General features: G+C 42.1%; 1 protein-coding gene across 5 annotated transcripts in view; it reads left to right on the forward strand.

Annotated features, from left to right (window-relative positions):
* The first annotated feature begins 5,648 nt into the window (after positions 1 to 5,648).
* Positions 5,649 to 22,611, forward strand: part of GOLM1 (golgi membrane protein 1) — a 33,076-nt gene continuing 16,113 nt past the window's right edge. Inside the window, exons 1-5 of one of the 5 annotated variants that reach the window (XM_088156459.1) lie at positions 5,910 to 5,993; positions 8,907 to 8,944; positions 11,197 to 11,290; positions 12,844 to 13,017; positions 15,504 to 15,683. In XM_088156459.1, coding sequence (XP_088012585.1) covers positions 12,889 to 13,017; positions 15,504 to 15,683 — 309 coding nt within the window. In that variant the 5' untranslated portion in view covers positions 5,910 to 5,993; positions 8,907 to 8,944; positions 11,197 to 11,290; positions 12,844 to 12,888. Of the gene's footprint in view, positions 5,737 to 5,845; positions 5,994 to 8,906; positions 8,945 to 9,122; positions 9,141 to 11,196; positions 11,291 to 12,843; positions 13,018 to 15,503; positions 15,684 to 22,611 lie in introns of those variants that run through there. The other 4 variants (XM_088156457.1, XM_088156458.1, XM_088156460.1 and 1 more) reach the window with 4 other exon arrangements.

Below are 22,611 nucleotides of genomic sequence, written 5' to 3' on the forward strand. Positions count from 1 at the left end.
GAGGTCAGTGAGATGAGGTGGTGGAGTTGTTCTTTATGTGAGAAAGAAACTGGAATGTGTTGAGCTCCACTCAGGGACAGACAAACTATTTGAGAGCTTAAGGGTAAGACTTAAGGGACAGTCTAAAAGGGATGACACTGCTATGGGTGTTTACTACAGACCACTTAATCAGCAGGATGTTTGGGAGGCTTTCTATGCACAGCTGGAAGTGGCCTCATGATCAGAGACCCTGGTTCTCCAGGGAACTTCAATTATATTGATGATATTTGTTGGCTAGACAACACAACCCAGCACATGCAGCCCAGGAAGCTCCTGCAGATAAAAATTGATAACTTTTTGGTGCAAGTGGTGGAGGAGCCAATGAGGAAAGCTGTGTTGCTTTATCTTCTACCAACAAACCTGGAGGAACTGGTTGAATATATGAAGGTTGGAGGCAGTCTTGGCTGCAGTGACCATGAGATAGTGGAATTCAGGATCCATGTGAAGTAAAGAAAGCAATAAGGAGGGATAGATTCTGGGATTTCCTGAGAACCAACTCTGACCTCTTCAAAGACCTACTTTTAAGAATCCCATGGGATAAGGCTCTAGAAGATCAGGAGGTCCAAGAGAGCTAGTCAATATTCAAACATCACTTCTTCCAAGCTCAAGACCAGTGTAGCCCTATGAGCAGGAAATGGGGTAAAGCAGACAGTAGATCTTCATGAATGAGCAGAGAGTGTCTAGAAATTTCTGTGATGTGAAAAAAGAGCCAGGCCCTGTGAGAGGACTACAGGAACATTATCAGAGTATGCAGGTAGGAGATGAGGAAAACCAAGGCCCACTTGGAATTGAATCTGGAGAGGGTAACTGAGAGGGCTTTTACAAGTGCATCAGGAGCAAAAGGAAGATTAAGGAAAATTAGGGAATCTGCTGAATCAAATGGGTGTCCCGGTGATGGAAGACACAGAAAAGGCAGAATTACTGAATGCCTCCTTTGTCTCAGTCTTTACTGGTAAGGCTAGCCCTCAGGAGTCCCAGACCTCAGAAGCAAGAGGGCAAGGCTGGAGAAAGGAAGACTTTGCCCTGGTCATAGAGGGTAGGGTTAGAGATCAGCCAGAGAGACTTAACACCCATAAATCCATGGGCTCTGATGGGATGCACCCATGGGTGTCCAGGGAGCTGGCAGATGTTGCTAAGCCAACCTCCATTATCTGTGCAAAATCAAGGAGAACAGGAGCGGTGCCCGATGACCGGAGGAAAGTCAACATTATCGCCGTCTCCAAAAAGGACAATAAGGAGGACCTGGGAAGATATGTCCTGTCAGCCTCACCTCCATACCTGTAAAGGAAATGGAACAGCTCATTCTGGAGGTCGTGCCCGGGCATGCAGAGGACAATAAGGCCATTGAGAGTAGTCATCATGGATTCACCAAGGGGAACTCATGCTGGACCAATCTGATAAGCTTCAGTGGCAGCATGGCAGGATGGGTCAGTGAGGGGAGAACAGTGGATGTTGTCTGCCTTGGCTTCAGCAAGGCTTTTGACACTGTATCCCATAATATCCTCACAGGTAAGCTCAGGAAATGGGAGTTAGAGGAATGGATGGTGAGGTGGATTGAGGACTGGCTGAGTGACAGAGCTCAGGGGGTCGTGATCAGCAGAGCAGAATCCACCTGGAGACCAACAGCCAGTGGCATTCTCTGGGATCAATACTGGGCCCAGTCTTGGTCAACTTGGAAAGGGAATAGAACGTACCCTTAGCAAGTAAGTAGCCTCAGCTGATAGCACTTGTGGTGGCTTAACACAGCCCATTTTTTTGGTGGGGGCAGGGAAAGCTGCAGAGGTGGCTTCTGAGAGAAACTGCTCACGCTTCTGCTCCAGCAGAGCCAATCTTTGATGGCTCTAAAGATAGTCATGTTGCTGACCCAATTAAAGAAGTTGGCAATACCTCTGTGATGACACATTTAAGAAGGAACAAAGCACATGCTGTTCTTTTTACCAGGGGTGGCAAGGTAGCCATTGTGGCCAATCTCAATGCAGCCAGCACCGTTTGGCCAGCGCCATGGCCAGGGCCAGGCAGCCGGCACCATCTCGGCACGGCTCGCAGTGAACTGTGCCTGCTTAGCTGGTTTTAGCCAGCCGTGCTGTGAGCACAAGGGCAGAGGTGGTGATGGCAGTGGCTTCTGCTTTTCAGCTCCCTGCATGAAGAGAGGCTCTGAATGGTGCTGGCACTGTGGCAGCTGGCACCACCCGCCTGGTGGTGGTGGGCATCGTGTGGCGAGCAGCAAAAATATTGGTGATCAATTCCCTGACATGGAATCCAGAGATCTACTTCTCAGCACTGTAAAACCCTACAGAAATCTTAGAACTGGTGGAACTTGTTGACAATGGTACTTATTAGCAGCAGTTTTTTCCACTTTATATGTTTAAGTTTAAGCCTATTTTTGGCTTTAAAGTGTTTTCTCCTAATCCATATCTCAACTCATGAGCCTTTTGTTTTTTCCCCCTCCTCTGCTCAGTTATAGCAGTGGAAATTGAGTGAATGGTTTTCCTGGGTGCCTGGTGCTTAGCCAGTGTAAACTGAAGGAGTGGCTGATCCACCTCAAGGTTCTGCTGCTGTTCTGTGGCAGAATCTTGATAAGCTGGGGAGTTGGGCAGTGAGAAACTTAATGACTTCAACAAGAACCAGTGTCAGGTGCTGCACCTGGGAAGGAACAGCCCCAAGTGCCAGCACATGTCAGGGGTTGCTCTACAGAGCAGCTCTGTGCAGAAGGACCAGGGACTCTTGGTGCATCACAAGCTGTCCATGAGCCGTCAGTGCCCTCATGGCCAGAAGGGCTTGTGGTTCATCAGGAAGAGTGTGGCCAGCAGGTCAAGATGTATCATCTGCCCTTCTATATGTCCCTAGTGAGGCCACCTCTGGAGTGCTGTGTCCAGTTCTGGGCTGCTCAGTAAAAGGAAGAACTGAAGATGATCCAGTGGAATGCCGCAAGGATGATCAGGGGTCTAGATCATTTATCTTCTGAGGAAACACTACAGGAGCTGGGCCTGTTTGGTCTGGAGAAAACTGAGAGGGGATCTCATTAACCCATATAAATATCTTAAAGATGGGTGCCAAAAGAATGGTGCCAGACTCTTCAGTGGTGCCCAGAGACAGGAGGAGAACCAATGGCCCTAAACTAAAACACGGGAAGTTCCACGTCAGCATGAGGAGCATGCTTCTTTTACACTGAGTGTGGCAGAAGACTGGAACAGGCTGCCCAGGGATGTCATGGATCTTCCCTCTCTGGAGACATTCAGAACCCACGTGGATGAGTTCCTTTGTAACCTGCTCTAGGTGACCCTGCCTTGTGCAGAGTTTGGGTTGAACTTGATCATCTCCAGAGCTCGCACAATTCTGTGGTTCTGTGAACTGTTTTGTCAATCATATTCTACCAGAAAGATGTCAGTAGTTTTGAGGAAAAAAAAAGAAGAGGTACTTGATTTTCTGGTTAGATATCCCATTCAATGAAACAGTAACAAGAATTGGATTTGTTTAACTTACCATTTAGCAGGGAAAAAAAGTGCAGCATGTTATTAAATAAAAAATAGTTCAAGGTAATCTATTTTTTCCACAAAATTTTGAGAGTCACCCCTTCTCTTTCAGATACAAATTATTTAGGAGATAGATCTCCAGAAGACTTCTGCAAATTGCTTTACTTCTCGTCTTTTCAGGCACAGTAGTACATTGCTTCTAGTACTGGTCCTAAGAGATTGTGCTAAGATCCTCAGTTTTTCTGCAGTGTAACATATGTAGATGTGCCCTTGTATTTTTGTTAGTTCTTTGTTAAAATACAGGGCTATTTATGTTTTAAAAGAATGATACATTTTTATTAATATTGCAGATCCCACTTGGAAATCAATTAATTCCCTAACTAGTGAGAAGTGATCTAATGTGTACTTGTAAGAAAATTTTCTGTGTTCGGTCTAGACAAAGCTATTTTATGAGTTGTTTTAAAAATAAATATATGATAACAAATATATGTTCTCTCCCATGAAAAGATTAAGGTGCAGGTGTTACACTCATCACCTTTTAAATAGTCTTCAAAGATGGGAAGAAAGCCTCATATTTGGCATTATGTTCTGACATGTAAAAGGTCACTTTTGTGAAGTTTGTGGTTATTGTTAAGTTAGAACTTTACATATATACATAAAGAAATAATTTTGCTTTTTTCAGAGCCTACAATTGGTGCTTCACTAGTTTTTCTATTCTGCTTTCACTCAGTTTTTTAAACTTCCACTTGCAAAAGATAAAATGCAGAAACAACATGCAGGTTGGGCTGAGAAATTTGGGGCTGTTCACTCTGGAAAAGTGAAGATAGTGTGGACATCATAGCAGCCTTCCAGCATCTGAAGGAGCCCTACAGGGAAGCTGGAGAGCGACTCTTCATTAGCAACTTGTTGGGGGTTGAATTATTCCCTTTTCTTTCTGTGGAATTTTCCCATTGTTATACTAAGTATTTGTGGCTACACCTTAGTAGCAATAGTTTTCTCTCCCAGGGGGATGGGGGATAGGGGGGATACCAGAAAAGGAAAGGTGGGACGGGGTCTGGAGCGGGTTCTCGCTCTCTCGCTTGGCTCCTGGAGTGAGAGGAGGACGGCCCCTGCTCCGATCCAGCATCTCCCCTGCCATCCCAGCGCTGAGATCCACACTCCCTGCCGTTGGACATCGCTCTGCTGCTCTCCCACCTCATCCCACTGCCTCCGGACACTCTGCTGAGCACCACGACCGACACCGTGAGGGGGGAGCGGCTCCTCCATCCCTCTCAGCCCTGGGCCCTGCCGCCATCACCCAGCGCCTTCAGCTGCGCGGGCCCTGCCCTGCCCACAGCACCGGGAACTGAGCGCAGGGAGACGGCCTGTGGCCAAAGGGACTGGAGCTGAGCTACACTGCTCTGTTTTGTTGTCAATTTTTATAGCTGTTGTTGTTTCTACTATTTTGCCTTGTTAGATATCAGTAAAGAACTGTTATTCCTATCCCCATATCTTCTGCCTGAAAGCCTCTGATTTGAAACTAAAATAATTAGAAGGGAGGGGGTTGCAGTCTACAATCTCAGGAAAGGGGTTCTTGCCTTTCCTTAGAAAATACCTGTCTTTCAAACCGAGACACAACTGTATTGATGTGACAAAGAGGAGTGGCTTCAAACTGAAAGAGGGGCAATTTAGAAAGGAAATCCTTACAAATTATAAAATTAAGAAAGAAATTATTTACTGTGAGAGTGGTGAGGCACTGGAACAGGTTTCCCAAAGAAGTCGCGGATGCCCCAGCCCCGTCAGTGTTCCAGGCCGTTTTGAACACGGATTTGTGCGGCCTGGCCTAGCAGAAGATGTCCCTGTCCATGGCCTAGAACTAGATTGTCTTTAAAGTTCCTTCCAAACAAAACAATTCTATGACTCCATCTAGATAGTGGAAAGTGTCCAGCTGAGTTAATGACAACCATGGAATAAACAGGTGGACTAACTTTTCTTCTTTTAAAATGAAGAAAATACCACCGTCATCCATTTGGTTGTTAAAAGTAGGTATTGAAACAGCCTTCCTGAGTCTTCTGTCACTCCGTATCTGATTTCGGACTCTCAGCTTCGCCTACGTGACGCTTTCCAGAAGCTGAAGTGCCTGTGGTCAGGACAGGAAATGTGGAACTCAGCAGAAGCGCTGGTGAAGGAAGGACTGTGGCGGAGCCGCTGGGGCGGAGGCTGCGGGGCGGCACACGGCAGGGCGGTAGGTGCTGCCGCAGCCGCTATCCCGCGGCTTTCTGGCGGGCGGGGGCAAACGCACGGCTCTGCTTAGCCCCGGGCGCCTCTCGGCCGGAGGCGCCGGCGGGACGGGGAGGGGCTGGGTGGGGCGGGGCGGAGCGGGAGCTTCCCTGCGCCCCGCCCTGCCCGCCCGCTGCCGCCACTCTCCTTTGCCGCGGGCGACGGGCGCGGCGGGAGGCGACGCACCGGCGGTCGCGCTTCTGCTCGGCGGGGCGCGGCGAGGTGAGGCTGCCGGGCGGGCCGCGTGGTGGTGGGGCGCGACGGTGACCGGGCCGCGGCTCTGCCGGCTGCGCTCCGCCGGACTCGGCTGGGCTCGGCTCGGTTCGGCTCTGCCGGCGGCGGTGGGGGACGAGCGGCGGCCCCGGCCGTGACGGCGGTGAGGGGCGGCCCCGGGGGGCTCCGTCCCGCGGGCACTTCCCGCTCGCCGCCGGCATGCTCGCAGAGGTACCGGGCCGGCTTGCCAGGGCTCAACTGGCGCGCCTGCTGGACACTGGTAGCATTTTCGTGTTTCTTCAGCCAGCCTTCCTTCTTAAGGGTCTTGAGCCGAAATATCTTTGAGTATTCGCGGCGGTGGTAGAAATAATAAAAATCAATGCAGGGATGAGATACCTCCCGGCTACTCTTCCCGGGAAGGGTCGGCCTAGATGCCCTTCCGTGGTCTGTCGCAGCCCGGGCGGTGACCTGAGACTGTTCACCATCCTCCTCCTCCTTCCGAGCCAGCCCTGCGGCAGCCCCGCTCCCTGCCTTCCCTCTCCATGGGCAGAGCTGCGGAGGCCTTACCGCTGCTCCGGGGACTGATGGCTTTCCAACAGTTTGTGCCTCCAGAGACCTTCCAGCTCCTGCTTGGAAAAGTGTTACCCCCACTCTTCAGAAATTTTGGTTCGGCTGTTGGGCACACAGTGGACACTGTGTTTATCGCCTGCACTCAGGAGATTTGACTAGTTTTACTTCGTTGGATTCCCTTGTCAGCATGAAGATAGGAGGAGCTGATCAGGATTTTAGAAAATGTTGCTCTTGAATTTACTTTTTTTGAGTGGCCTTTCATCTTGCATCTTAGCAGCACTTTGCTCTTAAAGAACTATTTATGTTGAAATTTTTTTCTCCTAGTGGGAGGTCTGCATGTTTTTGAGTCAAACCATATGTATAGTTTTGCAGTGGTGGGGAAATTGTAGCAGTTTACTGGGTTTCTCATCACATATCTAAACTTACTGTACTCTGTTTCATAATCTTAATTTAACATAAGCAGGTGTCCTATTAATTGTGATCTTAACAAGGTAGTTCATGTTATATGGGAAAAATACCAGCAACAAAATATATTCATGAAAATAACTAACTAGTCATAAAAATGACTAACTCTTGAGAAGGTTCAGGTGCATAAGTTTGCTTGTTTAATTTTGTTTTCATACACAGTATTTCAGTGGTAATACTATTATCCAAAAGCACACTTAGGCAACATGTCCAGGTATCTAGAGCATTTTATCAAGTTATTTTTGGTTAGCCAACTTCTGTTGTTGAGATAGGTACCTACCTTAAACCTCTAGCTTCTATTTTGCTTCATACCTGTTTGGGAATTCTTTTTAATCAGATAAAGGACATTGAGGATGCTTGGTTATTAGCTTCTTGTAAGGTAGTCATTTGAAAGAAGAGAGACTTCTTCAGCTGAAATATGATTAGTGAAGTGGTAACAGTGACCCTGTCTTTGGACAGATAGTGTATTTTTAGGGTTTTCATAGTCTTCTAATATGTTACTTCTATTTTAAAATGCATTAGAAAAGGAAGACCTGAGACCTGAATTTACTAAATGGTTATTCCTGAGCAGGATGAGAGTGAAGTTGCTGAATGTGTTGTGGTGAAAATGCCCTTCCCTTCCTGTAAAAAGTGTAACTTGATAATTTGGATAAATAGTGACTCTGTGACATTCATCCAAAGTTTCAGGGTGTTTTTTCTTTTCTTTTTTTCCTGCAGTTTGTAAATCCCTGTGAAAGGCATATAGAAAGTTTATGGTCAGCAGATTTGAGTTCAGTGCACAAACTTTAAATCTCCATTGGAAAAATATTTGTTTGACCTCTTTTGGCTTGCAAATTTAAAAAGAGAAACCACCCTCAGACAGTGTTGCTGCAGAGGACAATAAGAAATCCGTATGCTCTGTTTTGTGACGGTGTACAGTTCCTTGGCCCCTGCGTACAGTCTGCAGCTTAGAAAGCATAAAGGTTGCTGCTGGCTTTAGTTGGTTCTCACCGTGGGGCTGTGAATAGCGGTATTTGTAAGTAAGATCCTGCTGTGAGTAAGAACCAACCGGATTTATCTTTCAAAGATAATCGCTACTGTGCATTAACCATTTTAAAGTGAAAACTGAAAGGGTTTGACTCATTTTTTTCTGTACTCCATTTTCACCCAGGCAAAAGCCGGTCACCTTTTTTTTTTTTTTTTGGAAGACCGGGCACACAAATGTTTGCTCTCTGATTCACTTTTTAAAGAATTACTTATTTTTCCAATTTAATTTAATTGTTTTTTGAAAAATAAGACTCAAGTTCTAGTACCTTTTAGTCTGATTTAGTTGTATCTGGGTATAACTTACTAACTTATCAATAGAAGAAGTTTTGATTAACTTGCTTGATTAATCCAGTATGCTTTAATTCAAGCAGTCAGACGTAGGAATTTCATTACAATATCTGAAAAAAACCCCAGTGATTTCTTCTGGGAGGCTGGAAAAGAATCTTCAATAGGTGGGGGTAGCACCACCGTCTGTCTGAGGGGCTCCTTTGATGGGAGGAGGTTTCCCCATTGTGGTACAGTCTGGTTGGGATGGGATTGTGTGAGCTCTGTGCTGTGCATTGGCCCTTAGGTCCTTGTTGGAGTTTTTTTTTTCTCTTGTGTCTGGTTGTGGCTCTACTTTTTACAGGGGTTTTAGTAAGGCTTTATCCTTACTCTGAGTTGCAAGTACTCAGACCTCCAAGAAGCTGTACCTTTACTTTTCAGTGACTGCTTCAGCTGTAGTTGGTCCTTAGCCCCTCCTTTGGCTTATACTGGCTTTGTACCATGCAGTGGATGGGTGGTAGAGGAGGTGGTTGGTAGGCAGGGAACATTTTTGTTCTGCTGTGTGTCTACTGAATTTTTTGTCTTTTCTGATTTCAGCTCGGCAGGTCTTATGGAAGTACACAGAGCTGAACCTTGTGAGCAGAGAGACTTGGCTTTCCTTCTGGGAGTCTGAAATGCACCATTTTGTTTTGCCTTTACCCGTAGTTTGTTGGTCCTGAGGCTTGGTTGGCAACGTTGTTGCTTATCTGTAGTGGAAGATTGCTGGATACCAGATAGCCTACTTCATCTGAGTACAGTAAAAGAAAGAATTGGTCACTGTGGGAAGTAAAAGTATGCTGTATGTTAATTTGCTTGAATATGTCAGAGTCTAAAACATCTCCCTCTTAATGAAGCACCACTAGGTTGGCAAAACAGAAGATTGAAATTTGCTGTTCAGATGTCAGGAATTTTACCAATATGTTTATTTTTACATCTGCCATGGACATTGTTGAATTTAATCTTCAGTAAAATTACTTTCTTAAATAAGAAATTTATTTTAAATTCAACTCAAGTAACTGTGCCAGACCAGATGTTTCCTGAAAAACAGCATGTGCAAACAGATTTTCATGTAAATGTGCTTATTGAGCTGATTTGCTTATCTCTCCTCCAAAATGTGTGTGTTTATCCACGGTAGAAAGTTAAACAGTTTTTGTTTTTTAAACTGATGAAACAGGGAATACCAGTATTGCAACTGAGGTAAAGTTTTGGGTCTGCAGTATGCAAATGGAAGATCATGCCTTTCTTCTTTCTTTTATGCCTTTCCTCTTCCTTTTGCTTTTCTTCCTGTTCAGTAGTAAAAGATATTCTTAATTAATATAAACTATTTAAAGACAACACTGACTTTTCTAGAAAGAGCAATGTGTTCAAGTAAAATACTCTTTAGTGAAATCAGTGCTTATTTGCCTGTTTAACAGCTGAAAATAGCAGAAAAGGTGCTGATGCTGCCAGATCTGTCTACTATCTAGGTGCATTGGCATTTTTTAACATGATTTTATGCCTGTGCTTTAAGCTTCATGGTGAACTGATCATTCTTTCTTTGAACAACATAGGTGCTTTACCTCAGAAAATTTTTGAGTTAAACGGCTAGTCCATATATTTATCTGGTAGATAAATTACAGTGCAAGCTGTTACTGCTGATAATATGAACCACTTTATTTATGACAGCTGTGAGGAAAATACTGGTTATTTTATTGAAGTCACACTTGGAATGAATCACTGCATCTTGCAGTGCTATGTTTGTAGTTTTTCCATGTGTCAGGTGTACCTACTAATAGTGTTGCAGCTAAGACCAAGATACAGATGATTTCATGACAGGTTCTGACAGACCTTTTTTGAAATATAGTATTTTCTACTGGTACACAAAAGTAAATAAATTCTCTCGTTCTTTGCTGAAATGGCAGTGCTAATCATGCCCTTTGTGCTCTCATTTTTGCTACTCTGGAGATCTGGGGTGTCCTGGTTTGGGGCAAATTTGGGAGGAAACCTCTGAATGAGGTCCTTCTGGAAAAAGGGAAAAAAATTGGAGAGAAGTGGAAAAAAGAAAACTGTTTATTCAACAGGCAACACACCTCCCAGCGCAACAATGAGCAATATCAAACAGCAAAACCCCTCGCCGTTCCGAGGAGATGGCAGATTTAGAAGAGTTCTTTCCGTGGGCAGCCCGGCTCACTCAGTCTGTTCTCAGTCTGTTCTCAGTCCCTCCTGTGCTGGGGAATGCCACGGCCCAGGCCAGGCCCGGTGGGCCACAGGTGTGAGCTCATGGTGCTCTTCTGGGTTTTCAGTTCAAAGCAGGTTTTCAGTTCAAACAGTTCCAGGAAAACAGAAAAAGGGGGAAAAAAACAATCCAGGGGGTTTCTCTGCCTCAGCTAGCCAAAAAACTAACTAAGAGCAAAGGAGAGCTCTCTTTCACTGTTCACCGCAGACAACACAGTCTGAGTGCAGGAATGCAGGGGAGCCAGTGCAGTCTCTGATAACAAACTCTGCACTTCTTCTTCCACCCCCGACCTTTTACTCCTGGAACCAGTCTTAAAGTTGCAGAATTTAATATTCAACACCAACAGAACAGACGATTTGGGGATATAGGCATCATACAGTCACTCGAAGACATGGGATTCTTGGTTTTCAGGGATCATGTGTAAGACATGGTGGCTCTGTGCTTCTCAGGTGCTCCTTCTAGGATGACACAGTAGGAAAATAGTCTGTGCAAAATGTATGTGTTTCTGCAATTCATAGCTTTCTATTGGAAATTTGTGCATGTCTCTGTTTTTGCTCTAATCTACTGCATCTTAATTTTTTGCTTTACTAGAAAAAAAAAAGTATGTTCCCTTTCCATGTCTTTGGTTCTTAGTGTTGACCCTGTCTGCCCTGTGGATGTCCACTGGAGCTGTGCTGCATGTGTCCCTTAGCTGAGGTTTCCTTTAGGCAAGAAACTCAAGTCTCAGGTATTAGACTTTTTTGCATACTGTTTTGGATTGTTTTGTGGTGTGTGTGTTTATGAAGAGGCAACATTTTCCGGAAGCTACATTTTACTCTTATATCCTCTGTATGTTCCACCCTCAAATACAAATTAGGAAATTTTTCAAATAAACACGGATTTGAAACCTTTGTGAATCTGGCAGTATTGTGCACTGCCTGCTGAGAAAAGAGAAGAAGATATAATCTATCTTGACTGCAAAGATGGAATTTTGCAGAGAATGCACGTGGACACTGAGGTATAGGTGAGCTATTGAACGACTTAAGTGCTGGATGTACTGTAAAATTCACATTTCTGGTACCTGTGAAGTGCTGGTATCATGTTCTTTCTCTTTGTTTGCAGTGTATATTCACCTATAAATCCTTTGAGAGTTGCTGTCATTTATTAACTTAAAACATTTCCACCTGTGCATTGCAACAGTAGGGAAGAGGTTGCTTTGCTTAAGAGCCTGTACCTTGAGCACTTGTACAATATATTATTAGTAAATGTACCCATTTTAGATTTAACTAGTATCTTGTGATGTATATGTATTTGCTGTCTGCCTGGTCTTCTGTGCTTATTTTTGCTGTCTCTTGTCTGCAGGAGTGCAGAAAGAAAAAAATTAATCTCAGTTTACAAGGGACCAATTTTCTATAAACTGCAGCCAAGATTCCCAGTGGAGTTTGAGGATTCAGAAAGCTAGGTGCCATTAGGCTTATTAAGACCAGATTTTACCACATCATAAAATCAATGTAGCCTATTTCAAAGAGAATTGCAAATACCCTGCTCCTGCCTGTCTTTTAAGATGGCTTGTTTCACCGAAATAACACAAGTCTCAATAACAACCAGTGGTATCCCTGGTACTACTAATTAATTATTTGTTTTCTGTATGAGCACACAAAGCAGCTGAGGATGAAAATGGAGAACACTTAACGCAGTGTAGCATTGAAATCATTGGAGTGTCTGCTCATATTTATATTAATTGTTATTTTTAGATTTTCCTTTAAATAATTTGAATCAATCTGATTCTGGTTCAATCTGATTTATGTATTTATTTACAAGCTTGGGAACAAGACGTTAGAATAGTAGTGTCAGATTGAATAAGTTGAAACTGTCTAATTTTAGAGAGCAAAGTGCAAATTACTCCTCAAACAGCAAGACTAAATTAATTTTCTGAGTAAATTAGGTAAAAAGCAATCTATATTCTAGCCCAGTGTTGCCTACATAGATTTTCGGGTAGATGTGTGATAAAAGGATGGCTGGTTTTCTTTGTTGCAGATTTTCATTATATTGTTAGGAGTATTCAAGACATCCCCCTCAAAACCATGTGGAGCTTTATGTACAAGCTAATAGCATGCAATGACCTTTCTTTGTCTTTCAGATGGAAATATCTAGACAAGTCAATACTAATGCATTTACCTTCCTTGCTAGGTGTAAGCCTGTCAGCTGACAGCTGTTGCATTATTGCAAAGAATGTTTTATTGTGCATATAAAATAGCTGTGGTTGAGGATGCAGTACAATGTGCCCTTTTTATATTGCAGGTTCCCATACTTGCTGGGGTTGTTCGGATTTGATCTTTCCTTGAAATGGTAGGACTAGGAAACAGCTGTCGTGGGATGAAGTCTCCACCACTCCTCATGGCTGCACTTGTGGCGTGCATAATTGTTTTGGGTTTCAATTACTGGATTGCAAGTTCTCGCAGCATGGATCTGCAGGTAACATTCCTTTTGCTCTGTGTGTCACTTTGTACTTGTACAAATAATAAATATAGTACATAAGAAGGATGGTTCTCCTTCATGTGGCAAGTCAGGAACTTCAGCTTGTAGGAACTTCCACAGATTTTACAGTCATTGCTTATCAGTAGTGGGAGACTGGGGGGGATGGGAGGAGTGCCTATTTGAGAAGAACCCAAAACTTGAACATACCTGCATGTGTGATAATTTGTTACTTCTGCTCTCACAAAACATTCAGCTGTCTTGTGCTGTTTCACATTAAATATGTGACAAATGCCATTTTCTGTTTTTTGTCCCTTCCCAAGCACCCCCAACTTCCTCGCCATTGTGGCAGTATGCAAAGCAAAAAGGCCTTGGCTTTTGCAAGTCCTGCTCAGCAATAACAAAAACATTGTTATATTATCAACCCTGTATTCATTACAAATCCAAAACAGAGCCCCATACCAGTCACTGTGAAAAAACTAACTCTATCCCAATCAAAACTGGCACATTCATATCCCTAGATTTGTCTTTGTACATGACCCATAATATTGTATGCATACTTTTCCACTCAGTACAAGGAAATCTAGGTTGTTCAGAAACAAAAATCTGAATTTTCTTAGTGGTCTTTCAGAAGGACATGCAAGTCATGCAAGTTGTGTGATGATAACTGTATTTTTCTGATTATAACTGTATTTTTTGTGGCTGTAAAGCTTGGGTTTTAGTCCTTTCTGGAGCATTTGTTCTGATACAGAGTACGTGAGTCAAGTTTCTGGTTTGTGACAGTCTCTCCAGGACAGTGCTTTTCCTCTCTCCATTTTTTCCCCTCTCTCCCCTCTTTTTCTTATTGTTCTTAACAACCTAACCTAAAAGCTAACAACATGTTGATTAAATGTGACTCATGAGAGCTCCTTCCCAGTTTATCTGGTGAATTTATATGCTCTTTGTGACTGAGGCAAATTTTACTACTGAGGGGACAGCTGAAGGAGCTGACCTCCTGTTTCACCGCAGAACAGGCACTGTTCAAACAGGACTTGTGTCTGGCCATGCTGTTATGGGTATGTCTTACGACTTCTGAGGCTCTGGTTATCCCTTGCTTTCCCTTTAGTCAGTGGCATCAGGATGGTGGCTACCAGTGAGTAGTAACTGAGTCAATACTGCTAAAGTTTTGCTGCACAGACATGAAGAAGCTGATAGTGAGAAAAATATGCTACCATCCTAGTTTTTCTTGGTCTCAATAACCTGGAAACACAAGGTCCTCTGATAGTACTGATGTACTGTACCACCTGTACATTTCTCCTAAAGTTAGCCTGAAAATTACTTCAGTTTTGCATGGTCACTCACTCTGAATGGAATAAAAGCATAGGTGATCATGGATGGAGCTTCTAAAGCACTCTGTAGACCCATTTGTTTGTTGGCAAGACTTTGCAGCTGTTATGACTGAAATGGAATGCATGCTTTTGTTTGCTATTCTAGGTAAACTGCATGTAATTTTCCTTTTTTTTTCTCTGCCTCCTCTCCCTTTTCTTGCTTTCTGTGGCAGAGAAGCAGGGTAGGTGGGTCATGATATGCTACATACTGTGATGTAAGAAGACACGGTACATTTTTCTTGGAGTCTTGGAACATGCACAGTTTTTATTATATCTAATTTTTAATCCAGGAATCACCAGGTCTTTCTTCATATGGGTAGATTCTGTTGATATCCCCACCCCCGTGCATGTTTTGTATTCCTAGTTGCTGCTGAGAAACAATTTTAATCCAAAATATTTAGAAACAATGTTCTGCAAAACTAAATTGGTACTTACAAAAAACGGAGGGAGGAGGAAAGAATGTGAAAACATCAGGCTTGATGATTTAGGTTATGTCTTTGTATGTACAGGATGTTATGATGTTGAGTTTTCTTCTGACTGTAGCTGCTTTTCGAGCAGTCAAGAAAAATTATAATTTTCTGTTTATGAATAGATTTTTCTCATATATGTCTTTGTGTAATAGCCATATGTGAATTGTTCATGTAAAAGTTGGGCAGTGCTGTCCTCCCTCTAATCTAGCTCTTCCAGGAAATCAGATTGATTTGAGAGCTGAGTTTTCACACTGAATTAGTTTGGGGTCAACATTGAGAAGTGTAGAGCTGTCAGAATTGTATGGGCTAAATAAAAAAAAAAGTTTGCAGAAAGATTGTAGGCTCTAATCTTTTTTATGTTTATGTCTTAGGGGTTTTTTAAGCTCAAGTACTGAGCTTTTCATTTTTCTTATCTCTAACTGATATTTTAACAGTCTTTACAAAACACGCACTCCTGTTAATTTACATAAAACCAGGGAGGTGTGTGTGCGTATGACTAGTATCTCTGGCTGACACAGGACTTTCATGATATCAGCTGTGAAATCAGCATGTTAGAGCTGTGAAATTTGCTATTCCTTGAATATATTGGACAAGATCCTGGCAGGGGGGAAGCATTTCTGTTTGGTTTGGCTAATCTGCTCTTTCTCAGGCTCGAGTCATGGATCTGGAAGGCAAAGTCCGCAGGGCGGCAGCAGAGAGGGGTGCTGTGGAGCAAAAAAAGAATGAATTCCAAGGGGAACTGGAGAAGCAGCGACAGCAGATCGACAAAATCCAGTCCTTGCACAGCTTTCAGATGGAAAACGCCAACAGAGTACATCAGGAAGAGAAGGTAGGGCTTTTCCTAGCCACAATTTTCTGTGGGACTGTGGTATACCAAGACACACTCTGCAACAGAAGTGATGCTCATGTGTTACAGCTTACAGTCAATGTTGATGTGGCAAAACATTTTATGATTGTATGATATTGAGAAAATGGACCTTGAATGGACATTTTAGCATTTACTGTATAACTTTGAAATACTAGAAGCTGCAAGTAACAGTAGTTCTGAATAAAACTCTTATCTTCTCTGTAACTCGTTACCATGCTTGGTTTGTCCCCTTGCTTTCTTTCCTGTATACTGATGTTTTAAAAATTACGAAAAAGAGGAAGACGCACCAAGAGATATATTCCCAAATATATTTTTAAGCATAAATGGTTGACGTTTATTTCTAAATGCATTACAAATTTTGTGGCATCTTGGCTCTCTGCCTCCAAAACCCAATAATATTGGGAAGATATGAGAAGGTAGGACTTTCATGGCAGCGCTCCTGACAGTTCAGCTTTATCAGGGGGATGGTATTCCTTTGTGAAGAATGTGAAAAAAACTACTTAACAGCATTGTGTATGATTCCTGCTGTATAGTGTCACAGTGCAAGCTTGCTTACACTGGGCAGTGAATTTGTCAACAGATAGGAGAGGCGGCCTGGTCTGATGGACAGGCCCTCAGAGACCAGAGATAGGACAGAATTCGAGATAGACAAGGATGTGACCCATTGAGTTCCAGCCTAAGCTGCACAGGCTATTGATCAGAGGGCTGAGCAGCCTGCACTTGAAACCAATCACAGGCGCTTACCCAGGAACATTAAGAAAGGTATTTTAAGGAGAAGTCAGAAGAATAGAGGCTTTTTTCACATGGATCAGAGAGTGCCGTGTTTTCTGTCTCAAGCACAGCACCAGTCAATGTGGCAGTGTAGCATCTTGCAAATAGTTTACTGTGTATTTTCCTTGTGTTGCTGATACTGCTTTCATTGCAGTTTTTAGTCCAGTAGTATCCCTTTTATCCCTGTTAGTAGGGAAGTATTTAGTTGAGAGTATTCAACTGCTTCTCCTGTAGAGTCTCTTGACTGAAGTTTATAAGATCAACTTTCCAGGACTATTATGTTCAGCAGGCTGAATAGGCACATCTTGTAATGGTAATAGGTACTCTTCAGGTAGCAGGTTCACTGTGAGGGAATGGTTGCTCCTCAAAATGTGCTGCCTGAGCAAAATATCACCAGATTAATATTTAAAGAACAAAGAGGAACAAAAATTGAGTAAAAATGGAAGGTAGAATGTGCACATCGATGTCATATATCATTAATTTATTTTGAAGTAATCTTTACCCCAAGTCGTCAAGGAAATAATAAATCGATTCTTTTTACCTCTTTTGAGGTAAGCATGTTTCCTTAATAATTTCTCTCTTCTCTTTGTGTTCAGTCTTTGCATATACTTTAAAAAAGATGAGGTATAGTTTGTCTAATTGTTTTTTCAATGTATGCATTTTTAAAAAAGATATCTCAGAATATTCAGACAGGATTCAAATGAGTAATCAATCTTGTCACTTCTGCCTCCTGTTACTTGATATTGCTACTGAATGCTGTGGCATTTTCTTGCATTCTGCTTCAGTCTTACAGGGAGTGAAAACACATGCATGAGTGGGAAAAAAAATTCAAAGGTAAGAAAAAGACAAATGTTATGCAGTATTATGCTTCCTTTCCATGAGTAGATATCACCAGAGTTACTAAAAGGCACTGAAACTGCTAGGGCTGGCCAGAGAGTTTATAACACAGGCTAGCAAGATGGGCAGATATTGAGAGATGGTGACAGGACCTCATCCCGGAGTTTTGAGGAAGTTTGGTGAATGAAATGTTGCTTCTGCCAAGCACAATGTGCCACCTTTTTGCTTCAAATTTCTGACATCAGACGAATGGTAGATGGCACCACACAATCCACTTTCCTTATGGTGTTTTTGAGTCTGGAGGACATACAGGAAGTGTTCATAAAATGTGGCCTCTGTGCCAGAAGTAGTGAAAAGAACTAGAACTGCTGTTGGACATGGGGTGGAATGTGGTGTCTGGGGAAAAGTCAAATTTCTAGGCTTCTAGAAAAGAAAGTCTTTCTTCTGAAGTACCTTGGAGTTTTCTTCTGAAGGAGTCAGAGATAAAGGTGAGGGAGACAAGTGAGCACATTTACACCTGGAGTTGCAATGGTTTGTAGAGATATTATGCATCCGTGTGGTAAGACAGTGGTATTGGAAGGGTGAATGACATGGAAAAAGTTACAAAGCAGCTTAGAAATACACTGGGTTAATTGTTATACTGTGGGCAGGTCACCAGTGGTGTTTTGGAGTGCTGTGAAAGGCACAGAGAGGAGAGCAAAGGTCACCAAAGCTGTGCAGTAGATTTTCTATGAGAATCTGGTATGTGGTTTACAGGCTGGACAAGTCAGCAGAAGAGAGCTGTCACAATCATCTCCAGGATTCCAAATGGTACAGAAAATGTTTGTGGCTAGGGGAGACAAGGCAGGGTTGTCCTGCATTCATTGATGTGCTTCAAATGCCATCATCAAGTTGTAGTTCAGACTGAGCAGAAGGTAGTGCTCTTCATGCAGAAGGTGGTGAAGCCACAAGTGCGTGTCATCCATAATACCCAGTTACAATGGGTTTGTGCAGGCTCAAAAGGAACTGGATGACCTTGGACAAACACCTAACCCGCCACCCAGTACCAGGGTGTTTGTTCTGTCTCCAAGCGTTCCTCAGATAGAAGAAGCTACTGCTTGGAAAATACTGTGTTTTATGGCTGCCCTGGAATTCATTTGGCGTTTCAGTGTTAGAGGTGGGATGCTGAGAAAGGTGGGTTTTGGCACCAATCTAGTAGCAATTCCTTCCTCCTAAGTGGTTTTCCCTCTATCATCCTAAAATACAGTTGTTCAGTCATGAAATGGTCTATGAAGCTTGCTTTGAAACCCCTAGGAAGTGATACCCTATGAAAGTGGTGCACTGGACTAATTTCCTGTCTTCTGCATTTTGTGACTGGAGAAGAGCATGTGTCTCACTTAGGAGCCTGAAGTGGTAGAGTGAGCATGTATATGCCTGTGCACCATTTTGCATCAAATTCAAAATTTGCTTTTCTTGTGGCACACAAATAAATATCCTGCAGAGATGCTGTTTGTTTTCCAACTCTGACTTTAGAGTAGGGAGAGCTGTGCGCTTGTCAAAAGAAGACATCAGCCAAATTGGCATAGATTCATCCACTGTAATTCACGAATGCCTCCAGTATGGTGGCAGGGAAGAGAGGGAAAGCTTAATTCTCCCTGATAATGACTTTTATTGGAAGAAGCTGTCTAGGATCAGAAGTTATTCTACAGAGGGGTGTGAAATATAAGAAAAGACAGTTTCTGAGTGCTTTTTTATTTATGTGTATCTATATCCGTGTGTAAATACGTTTTGTACGTCCATATCTTGTATACACACCCATATCCTTGTTTTTTGGCACCATGGATTGCAGTGGAATCTGGTTTTCCTGGGAGGCAAGTAATTAATTCACCCTTTCTGCTTATAGGAAGCTTGCTCCTTGAACTGAATTTTATTTACTCTGTGAGGATTAGTAGCTAGTATTTACGTAGTCAGGAAGAAGGAAAGCAGATCTAAATCCTGAGACTCTCAACTAGTTTTTCAGGCATTTTACAAACTCTATAACTAACTAGAGATTTTTCAAGGCATAAATGAGATTTTTCTTTGATTTTCTTGCTGTTCTTAAAGAAAAATTCCAATGCTTTCAGCAGTTGTGTAGGAATGATTTGTCCATCTCAAACCTCCCACTTTTTCAGGAAGAAATTATGGTTCTTTTGGCTGTAAAAAAGACTTTCATATGAGGTATACTTACAAAATCTGGACTTCTAATCAAAAGCACCTCACAAGTAACATTTAAGACCTATCATAATTGCAGTTCATTTCTGCTCACTATGTCTTATTACTCTGCTGATAAAAATACAGAATAATTATATTACTGATTTGCTTTCATACCAAACCAAAACACCAGTAAGGTATTTGCCCAGTTAAAATAATTGTCACTAGCAATGCAGTAATTGGAGTTAAATCTGCCTGCTTTTGTAGTAGAACTGTCTCTATGCTACTTGAAGGATGAGGGCATAGAAGGTAGGTAGTATATATAGTGTATATAATGGTGGGCTTACCATTCACTGGGGCAGTGTAGTTCTGGAAAATGGCTGCTGTAATTATTTTCTTAGGTCTGAGTATGTATAAAACACTACTGTCATCAGTCTACTTTTAAAAAACCTGCTTGAATTTTTAGTGTAGATTTAGGAAATGGCTTCTGGAAATTCATACAGAAGTAGAATGACGAGATCAAGTAGTCTTACAGTAACACTTGATAACAACAGTTCAGGAGTGCAAAAGGGCTGTTTCTAATCTGTAATTTTGTAAAGAACAATATTCTCTGTGCGTGTTACTCAGGACTTGTAGCTTCTGGGATGTACAGAGCCACAGAAATCTCTTTGAAGAGCTTAACAGAGCAACAGTATGTTCAATACCTCTTAACTGAATGAGTATGATTTCGCAGTTGGTAATTTTCTTTTGATTTACATAAATCTACTCCAGTCCAAATCCCGTTTTACTGAGAAGGACTAGTACGTTCTATGTGAAGCATGTCACTGTCCTGTTGCTCAGTATCTTTTAACACTGGCCACAGCTGCTCTCTGGTCCCCTCCCTCTGGGAAAATTTCAATTCCAGCACAGTCTTCTGACACAAAGTACTTATTGGTATGCAGGGAGTCGACTCCACTCAGAAGGAATTACAGTAGTCTGTAGGAGAGAGTAGAAAGGTACCTTTTCCTTTTCACTGAAGGCTGTATGTGTTTTGGTTTTAGTTTTTTTATTTTTTTTTTCCAACCCAAACAATGTTGCATCATCTAGTTTTGGAAAAGCTTTGAGTTAAGGAAGCACTGCCTCATGTCCCATATTTGCCATAGTACAATATTACTAAATTAGCAATAGAAATCATTATGCATCCTCATAACTGGTACAGCAGAGGTCTAGAAGATCATCTCTATTCAAAATATATCTTCACATGGTGTGGAGAAAAAAAAAGGATGCCTGAGGCTAGCTAGAGAGAAGGAATTTAGAGTATATGTAGTTTAAAGTTGACTACTGAAATGTTGCTACCTCTTCACAGCTAAATGAATGGACCACTATAGAAATAGAGGTGTTTTTCTGGGGGGCTTGGGTTTTGTTGGGTGTGTGGGTTGTTCAGTTGGTTGGTTGTGTTTTGTTTGGGGTTCTTTTGTTGATTGGGTGGGGTTTTTTATGTTTATTGAGGAAAAATGCAATTTCTGAATAGATTCCAGTTTATTGAGAAATAGATTTAAATGAACAATATCTCCTTCATTTTGAGCTTGAAATTTGTTGTAAGGCTTACCTAATTGATGTGCCTCCACTGAAGTGTACATGAGTGTGCAGCACAATGATTAACCTTAAAGAGAAATACTTCCTTAAAAATCTTATTTATCATCTTTCCCCCCCACACTCTAATATGTAGTTTAGCTGTTAGTCTCTTGTCCTGGAACCAAAAAGCTTGTTTGTGGTTAGTTGTCATGTTTTAACACCAGCTGGCAACTAAATACCATGCACCCACTTATTTCCCACATCTTCCTCTAGATTTTTGAAGAAAACTCTGTGTTAAGAAAGTTTGATAACTGAGAGGAATAAAACCCTAGAAAAACACACACAATCCAGTTGCTTAGCACCTGTGGTATGATGCCCAACTTGTTCACCAGCAGCTATAGATGCCTCCTGGCTAACTCCTCCACTTTATGTCCCACTGTTCTATGGCATGGAATGTCCCTTTGGCCAGTTTGGGATACCTGACAGAGCTTCTTCCTGGTTTCTTGTGCACCTGCTGGCTGGCAGAGCATGGGAAAATCCTTGCCTTAGTGTAAGCACTACTGAGCAGTAACTAAAACATCAGTTGTTGCCAGCCTTATTCATTCTCATGCTAATGCCAGAATAGTGGTGGGGAGTCTTAGGAGCATGCAAGACAGAGCCGCTCTTTTTCTTTGCTGGAAGGACTTAAATCAGTTTGAGTTAATAATGAAATAAGTGCCCTGGTTTTCCCTGATTAATTGTAAATGGCTGGTTTTGCATGTATAAATCTTACTTTCCCGTCTTGCTTTATTCGCAGTTGGTTTTGTTCTTACCAGCTGAGTTACTGATCCTATGGCTTATCTTTGTCTCCTTTGTGCTATATTTGTGAATGCAAACTCCCTTTTTTCTTAAGTTTTAGTGTTTATGCTTATCAAACTATTTGCATTCTTTTTTCTGTTCCAATATCTCATTATTATCTTACCTCGTTTTATATACACCACATACAGTCAGTGTTAGAAAGCACGTATGTCAGTTCAGTGTGCTTGGGTTAGCTTGAGTCTTGACAGTAGCAAATGCTGGAGGATTTACTGTAGTAAGGAATTCCAAGGAATATATGTATGGAGAATACTGTTTGGCGTTATTCAGATCAAATGTATTTACATAGTTCAAAGTATGTGCTCAAAATAAAGACTTCAAGTAATTTATCTCAGAGCTTTCTCATGCATATTTCTGCGTTATGTTTTATTATTTTTAAACAAATTTTAGCTGTGTGTTTCTTAAGAGGAATAAGACTTATGTAGGCATGTTCTGTGGTGAATAACAAACAAGTCTTTGGCAGCTGTCATAAAAAAATTTACTGTACAGCTGGAGCAATTTGTTTCCCATACTGCTGGTGGAAGTGTGATTTTTGAGCTTTAGTGTCTGAAGCCCTGCTGTCCACAGCATTATCTTCAATCAAAAGACTGTTTTTTTTCCTTCTCTGATAAGGATTTCTGTGCAAACATGTTTACAAATAGAATAAGCTGGTTCTATATTACAGAGTTACTGTGTCACAGAATATCAGACTTTGATACGGTGA

This window comes from Sturnus vulgaris, chromosome Z (genome assembly GCF_052056855.1).
Source record: "Sturnus vulgaris isolate bStuVul1 chromosome Z, bStuVul1.hap1, whole genome shotgun sequence".
NCBI classification, from domain to species: domain Eukaryota; kingdom Metazoa; phylum Chordata; class Aves; order Passeriformes; family Sturnidae; genus Sturnus; species Sturnus vulgaris.